Source organism: Vitis riparia, chromosome 13 (assembly GCF_004353265.1).
Source record: "Vitis riparia cultivar Riparia Gloire de Montpellier isolate 1030 chromosome 13, EGFV_Vit.rip_1.0, whole genome shotgun sequence".
NCBI classification, from domain to species: Eukaryota; Viridiplantae; Streptophyta; class Magnoliopsida; order Vitales; family Vitaceae; genus Vitis; species Vitis riparia.
Genome location: NC_048443.1, coordinates 23,348,638 through 23,356,519, shown reverse-complemented (window position 1 = coordinate 23,356,519; position 7,882 = coordinate 23,348,638). Strand labels below are relative to the sequence as shown.

Below are 7,882 nucleotides of genomic sequence, written 5' to 3'. Positions count from 1 at the left end.
TTCTCTCATAGACAATCTTATCATTGGAACCAAAAATTTTAGAACTCCTACATTTTACTTTTAGGGGATCTTCCATCTGGCTAGTATGTCTCTCATGTAAGCAATAGTATATTTTTAGGACATGCAAAAAAAAAAAAAAAAAAACACTAAATCATGGTTCTCCAAAGTGCAAAAATAAAAGAAATTTTTGAGTTAAAAGGTTGAAGAGTGCATTTAGTAGTGATTTTCGGAAGTATTTTTAACATTTGTAACATCTAAAATTTTTCATCATTCAAATATTAAAAATACTAAAAACACTTCTTATAATTACCATCAAATGTACTTGAAAATGTCCTTCACTTTATAAAAGTAATTTACATATATTTAAATTATAAATATAATCTCAAATAGACAAAAATACCCTTATGTTATTTTACAAAAAGTGCTCTAATGTGAATGGGCAAAAAAATTTTGGTTGGAGGGTATTTTGGTCTAAAAAAGGGTATTTCTTCTAGTTTAAAAGAAAGGGCTTTTCAATTTTTTATTTAAAAAAAAATAGAATTATAAGTTGACTTTATTTAATTAAATATCCCAAAATGCAATAAGCTATCCTATAGGGACATGTAAAATGCTATAGTGTGTGCATTCTGATGCCCAAAATGTGTGCAATGTACATAAAAATATAAAATCTTAGAAATTAAATTAACGGCCCAAATGCTGGTTGGATCATGTACTCATTATGAACCAATCCAGCCCATTTTTCACCTAAGAAGTCTGGCCCACCATAATAAGACCGGGCTCAGTTTTTGAAGAAGAAAAATTAATTATTTTATTTTTTATGTTACATATGTTCACTTCTAAGGAGGTTCTTTGCAAGTTATTGATGAATTAAAAAAAAAAATTACATAGGGTAAAAATAAATAATTGTATTTTTCACATTTTTCCATTTTAAAATGATTAATTTAAAATATCATTTTTATAGGTCTTTTTTACAACTAGTTTACTGTGGTGTAATACATTTGGTTATCAATTCTGTCATAAATAAGAAAATACATTAAGAATGTGTTTTTTTTTTTTTAATTTTTATTGAAATTAATTCAATTTTAAATTTTAAATTGTTTGTTTTTCTATTTTTTCATGATTTATTATAAATTTTTTCTTAAATTAAAAAAAATCAAAATATTTAATTTTTTTTTAATAAAAAATATAGTTTTTTTATTTTTTATTTTTTAACGGTTAATAAAAAAAAATAATTTAATTCTTAATATTATTAAATACTATTTAGTTTTAATTTTTATTTAGAATTAAGCAAAGAAAATAAACCACCTAACCACCAATCAATGGGATATGTTTCAAAATCGTTGGGTGCATGGTTGGCAAGAGTTGGCATTGTACAGAAAGGGTAAAACGGTCTGCACACTTTTTACCAAACCACCCCTCCAAGACAGTTGAGAAGTTTGTGCCACATAAAACGTGGTCAAATCACACCCCCGATAACCCCCCTTTATTGCATGACTTTAAGACCAAAAGAAAAAAAGGGAAAAAAAAATCAGAATCCACATGCAAATTTGCGAAAAACGATGTTGGTTGACAAATTGGGGTTTGACCCAAATTAAAGAACTGATACATGCTTCCCATGCAAATGCAAATTGGTCAGCCTAGGCCTTACCATTTTTCACTAACATAATCATGATAACAAAGTAAGAAGAAGATGGGGAGTAGGTAGCTTCTTCTCCATGATCGAGATCTGATTTCCAGGGTTGACTCTGGTTCTATGAACATGGGTATGGATTTCTTGGATCCTGCTCCCTAAATTAAACCACTCCACAAATTCAACGCTTTGGGCCGTGGATTCTGGGGTTGGTTTTGTTTGAATTTACGGAAGAAAGAAAATTCTGAGAGCTGACATTTGGATTGAGTTGGGGGGTCTGGGGGTGGTCAGTGGCGGTGTGTGAATTCTTGTTCACAGAGAGCTACGCCCCATACGGCTGTTTCGAATCCCCATGGATGAGGTGATTTGTTTTCTCCAGCATTTGCGCCATGTTAGTGCTTAGTAGGTATGGTTGAAGGTTGAAACCATTGAATTCCAGACTTGTGCTATTTATTAATGGGATGAGTTCAATTCATTTTAATTGGACCCTCTGGTTTTCTGCCCCCACCCCTCCAAAAGAGGGGAAAAAAAAACAAAATCTGTATTAAATTAAGAGGAATCTGCTTTTGATGTTAAGAAAATATTTTAAATTGTAAAAGTCTTTTTTAAATTGCAAAAATCTTTGGGAACAACTTGGTTTCTCAGGTGATGGAAGAGCTGCCTTTGACAGTTGCTAGGATTTTGACTAAGACAATTGGAATTTTTTAATTTTTTTTTTCTGTTAGATCTTAATAGGTTTTGACTAAACTAGCTGGAATATTTTCCTGGCAGGATCTCAATCTGTGTTCTATTTTATAATGAAATCCAGGTCTTGAATTGTTAAAGGCAAAATTGGCCAATCCATGTGACCACCCTAAACATAGGCATGGTTGATGCCTTGGGTAAAGATGAGAAACCAACTATGCCTGCTCCATTGAGAAATTTCCATGTTCTATATATATTCAGCAGGAAATACTCCCATCTCTCAGCTTAGTGAGAAGGACAAAGACCACCATGGATGGATAGACTCTGAGAAGATAATTCATCTTGACTTATAGAAGCACCAGCTGATTAATGTCTCTTCTCAATCAAACTGAAAACTTTTCCTTCTTAGCATATAGATTTAGCATGTTCCTGTGGAAAAGGGTTATCGGTCTTTTTCAACAATTCTGCAACCCTTATGATGTGTCCTGCAGAAAGAATTTCATATCCGTATTATGTGGGATTGAAGGCAAGTGTTTGAACTAGCAATAAGGAGTCAGTTCATTTAGAGACCAAATTTAAGCTGGGCTAACAAGTCACGAGCTATGATATTGCAAAATCGGATGAAAGCGGGCTTCTCCCATAACTCCCAAAAGCCAAAACCAAAACAAAATTAAACTGAGATTGTTGGCTCTGTACATTTAATAAAAGTCACCTAGTCTTCTACCTCCCTAGGGTGTTGCTGCCGAGTCGGCCAGAATTGTTAGCCTTCTTGCTGTCTTCAAAAACTCACTGCAAATGGCACCAAAGGAAAGAAGTCAGATATCTCATAGAGCTTAAGTTTCAAAAACTAATTGGAAAGGATCACAACATAAAGATTGAAGATATTTACCCAAAGGGTGCATCTCCAATGTGCTTAACAATGCCCGCCTCATCCCGGTAGAGTACATTGCTCAGCATCTCAGCTCTTTCTATGCCAAACATGTTGGCCAACTTTCTATAGAGTTCTTCATATGAACCAAGTATTGACAGATCAAGAGTCCGACCCACATCCTCTGATTCCATGAACACCTTGCAGTGACCAGTCTCCAGGCCAAGATTAGTTTTTTGGTGATCTTTGTACCAAGTGAGGAGCCCTTCATCCGAGGAGCTCTCCTGTGGGCCATTCTGGTGAAATGCAGATCCAGAACCGTCTGAGAAATTTGGCGTTTTCTCTGGATTTCCATCTGATGAACTGATTCCAGCTGTATCACCAGAGCAGCTCTGAGAAACCTGCTGCTCAATGAGAATAGGTTGACCAAAGAGGAAGAAATAAGGTGCCTTTATTTCATTATTTTTCTTCGAGTTCTGTGTGGAATTTCCAATTGTAAGCAAGCAAGAAATATTTTCATTGTTCTCATGGTTGCTCATGGTATTCCCACTAAGAATACTGGAAGGTGGGGCAGTCTGATCAAGCTGCTGCTGTAAACCAAGTGGAAACAGACCCAACTGCAGTTTGTTGAAATGGAGATCTGATGAAGATAGTCCGAATTGAGCATGCCTGGCTCCCTGTATGCCTGCAGGAATGTTGTCAGATATACAACACAAGGGGCTGCTTGGCCTGAGGGCGTTGCTGGAAAATGATGGCATTGGAATTTGGCCAACTAGGGGGAATTCTGACTGTTGTTGAAGCCGCAACTTCTTTCTTGGTGGTGAGAAGGGGGATAGATGGATAGAGGGCACGTGTGACACCAATTCAACCAACCAGGGGTTAACTCGCTTCACATTCTGGAGTAAATCTGGCTCATCCCATGTTACCTGCAAGATCAATTTACAGTGTATTTAAATGTGAGCTGACTATTTTCTGAATCTCATATTCCAGAACCTTGAAGTTAGGCATGACAAAACTAAGTTACCAAAAGGAGAAACAAGGAAATTTTAGGCCAAACGCCATTAGATTTACTGGCACATTGATTCTGAAAGTCGATATACTTAGGACCATGCACATATGGGAAAAAGGCACTTTGGATTTTCCATACTAATCCTACTAACCATGCATGACAAGGATCTATAATCCCCAAATTTAGCCAAAAAAAAAGACATAAATTCTGAAACAACAGTAATTCAAGTTGGTGAAAATAGAGAACAAGATCAAGAATAAATAGCAAGTAATCCTCAAATTTAACCATTCTCAGGAGGGGACAAAAAAACCATAAGTTAAGAACCAACAAAGATTTAAGCTAGTGAAAAATGGAGAATAAGGCACGCTAGAAGTCATTGAGAGTTTAAAGAAAACATTATTCCAACTGAACCGGTTGGGGGAAAAGGTACCTGAAGAAGCCGCCATGGAGAATTAGGCCAGCGAATGGGGTCATTAACGTGAACAGAAGAAATGTTTCCCATGAACCAGCTAATCCGAGAAGAATCATCGGTTTCAAAAGCCATTTTGAACTTCATTCCAGGACACCACTGGATCTGCATTGCCGCTCTCACAGATGAGGCCTTCACACAAAACTCAGGAGTGCTTGCACGTGGATAGTAAACAATAACAAAGGGCTGGCCATTCGCAGCAAGTGTTGCAGCTTCAGCAACAGATTCAGCCCTTACTCTTCCCTTTCCCCTGAATCCCGCATTGGAATGTGTTAATATCGGCCTATTCTCATCCTCCCTCAAGAACCCAGAATATCCCCTATATGGAGAGGTACCATTTCCAGATGCTGGGTTCCAACCAGATGGAGACTCAGGTCCACAGCCAGCCCTCTTTGCCCGCCGAATTCCAACACAGAGATCCCCATTTTCTGCTCTCAAGAACACAATCGAGTCCCCTGCAACAAGATTCTTCTTGTTTACAAAGTTGCTCCATCCTGTTGTTAAAAGATGGCGTCGTGGAGTTCCCCTATAGATATGCCGAAACCTCCAAGTCTCACCATGTACATCCTTTGCAAGGATAGTTTGGACAGGCGGGTCTGCTGAGTAATCCAAGCGTGGAAAGATCGTCTCAGCACAGTAACGAGGGACGGAGAAACCTCCACCATTATTTGCATCAGACTGTGTCAAGGTCTTTGCAAAAGAAGCTGGTTTCTCAGGAGCCTCAATTCCATTGCCTCCCATTAACACATCATCTTCCGTTTCACCCTCAGTGTTTCTCAATGGAATCAACCTTATCTTGGCATAAACCTCATCTGACTCTGGATCCGCCAAGTATTTTACAGCAGATACTCTGCAGAGGACAAGCGGGGGAATCCGGGGATTCCCAAAATCCACATTCCCATAGGCGTGTTCAGCATGGCCCTGAGGGAAGTAGACGACCCTAGAATTAAGGGATGGCATATGCACCATTCCTCCTGCACAGGCATGCCATAATTGAGGATCCAAGCACTTGTCCAACTCCTTCATGGGATCCATAAGACTGATCATCAAAATAAAACACACAAATCCTTGTTCCTTTATTGCTTTTCAGTAAATGCTGCAGAATAATAAGATTACAAGCTTCAGGCAAACAAATTCATAATAATAGTGCTCCCCTTTGTGAATGAGGAAATGTAGGAAAAGAAATGAAATCAAAGTGTTAGTATTTGGCTTAGGCCGAGGTGTCTTGATACATCTTTCAAAAGTAATAAATAAACACATAAGATTCAACTTCTGTTCTCGTTTTTCTCAGTAAACAAACAGAGGAAAACCGACAGACACAAAAAGACAAAGAAAATTTTCCGACACTGTTTGGGTGCCAAGAAAATGTAGAAAAGGAAATTAAATTTAGAATTTCAGATTTTTCATTATTTTAGACCTCTACTTTGCGGAGCCTAGAACAACTAGATAGCTAAGTAGAGGTGACTTTTTCATATTTCTTTAATCGAATATAACAGAAAAAGATAAGATTCATATTCCATTCTATATTCTTCTCTTTTCCTAGCCTAAAATTTCTCAGCTACATACCGATCAAAGCATTCAACAATTTTCGTACCAAAAAACACTACCAAAAGCAACAATCTCTTACCTCCCTCTGTCCTTCTGTCTCCCGAATTGAATACGAAAAGCCTCAAATCAACGAATGCAAGGAACAAACAGACTCCTTGAAGAACACTCTCCAAGTTTCCCCAAAAATTAAAAACCCTAAACACAGACAAATCCTCCGATACGAAACAATTCTAAGCCGAAACTATCACACCCTCATTCAGCACCACCAGAAAAAACAAACCCTAATTCCAAGGGAGGAAAAAAAAAAAAGTCTCCGCAGTCCACAATCCTCACCACCAAACACGCACACACCCTTCAGCTCTCTCCATTCCAGCAACTCAACCGCAAATCGAAAGGAAAACCTTTGCACTTCCCAGCGCCCGCCAAGATTCATCCCAAATCGAAAGAATTCGGAATTCCATCTCGATATTCTTGCACTGGGTTTGTTTCTACTTCCTAGAAAAGGTTGAGCGGAAGCAGAGAGAGAGAGAGAGAGAGAGAGAGAGAGAGAGAGAGAGAGGGAGAAATGGAAAGATGGGTGTGTGGTATAGAAGTGTCAGAGATTATAAGCAGAGAAATGTAACAGTACACAGACACACCTGAAAGCTTCGTTGCCGACCAGACTGTAGTCTCTGTAACAGTGAGCGAAAGAGAGAGATTTGACACTATCCTCCAAACACCAAAATTTTAAATTGCATTTATTTAGGACAAGATGTTTTCATTTCCATCGCATAATTCCAAACCCAATCCCAATTTTATCTCTTTCACGGTTTCACCCTTTCCCCCATATCTCTCCCCTACTCTCCTCCCCCTTCTAAACCCTACTCTCACACTACCCTCCTCCTCACTCCTCACTCCTCACTCTCCACTTCCCTTCTCAAGCGCGTGTTTCGGACTATCCCACACTAACGCAAACCGTTGCCCGAATATTATCACCAAAAAAAATATAATATTTTAGATTTTTTTTTAATTAATTTTAAGAATTGGTTGTAAAAGTGGTTCGCCAGTTGGACAACTGGCTGTGATTTATTAATCTTTTTTTTTTTTAAAAAAAAAGAGAGAATTTATTTATTTAATAATATTAATTTTAGGAACGTGAAACAACCAAGCGGAGGATTCGGGCCTTCATATGACATGACATATCGCGATATTATTTCAAGATGGCGAGGGTCACGCGCTGCACTGAAATCAAGGCATATCCTAACCCAGATGGATTAACCGTGGTTAAGAGTCAATGTTGTTGTTGTCGGAGGCCCTAACTCTCCGGCTAACCAGAGTTTGGTTTGATTAACCACGGCGATCCCCAGTTTTTTGTCGGGTGGTGAAAGATCTGGTCGCAGTAATGGGCTGAGGGAAAAGACGAAAGAGGACAAAATCTGTGAAAAGAAACAACGCCATGCCTTTTTGACATGGAATTACCGATTTACCCTTTTGAACACTACGGTAATGTGTACATAAAGAAGAATTCACTTGGTAAGGGGCTTAGACTAGAGTTAATTTGATAATGATATGTGGTTTGAATGCAAAGTGCCAGAATGATTCGGCAGCCGACTATGAATTCATGACCTTGGTCGGTCCATCCAAACTTACCTTTACACGTCTCTTAATTAATGTGTCATTTTGAATTCCTTCTCT

General features: G+C 38.2%; 1 protein-coding gene across 2 annotated transcripts; it reads right to left on the bottom strand.

Moving 5' to 3' along the window:
* Positions 1-2,845: 2,845 nt before the first annotated feature.
* Positions 2,846-6,977, bottom strand: LOC117928806 (auxin response factor 18). 2 transcript variants are annotated; one of them, XM_034848823.1, is made up of 4 exons: positions 6,847-6,977; positions 4,622-5,756; positions 3,204-4,108; positions 2,846-3,103 (listed from the first exon to the last, which is right to left on the bottom strand). In XM_034848823.1, exons 2-4 carry the CDS (start codon positions 5,705-5,707, stop codon positions 3,043-3,045), a joined length of 2,052 nt encoding a protein of 683 aa, XP_034704714.1. In that variant the 5' UTR covers positions 5,708-5,756; positions 6,847-6,977; the 3' UTR covers positions 2,846-3,042. The 2 variants fall into 2 exon arrangements, with proteins under 2 accessions (XP_034704714.1, XP_034704713.1); XM_034848822.1 differs by lacking the exon at positions 6,847-6,977 and adding an exon at positions 6,288-6,836.
* Positions 6,978-7,882: the final 905 nt, after the last annotated feature.

Bases quoted from the DNA above. Each gene is read 5' to 3' on its own strand.
- LOC117928806 (XM_034848823.1), bottom strand. From the start codon at position 5,707: ATGATCAGTCTTATGGATCCCATGAAGGAGTTGGACAAGTGCTTGGAT. The intron at 4,109-4,621 runs GTACCTTTTCCC...TTGATCTTGCAG, and splicing joins CTCCATGGCGGCTTCTTCAG to GTAACATGGGATGAGCCAGA. The intron at 3,104-3,203 runs GTAAATATCTTC...TGCCATTTGCAG, and splicing joins ATTGGAGATGCACCCTTTGG to TGAGTTTTTGAAGACAGCAA.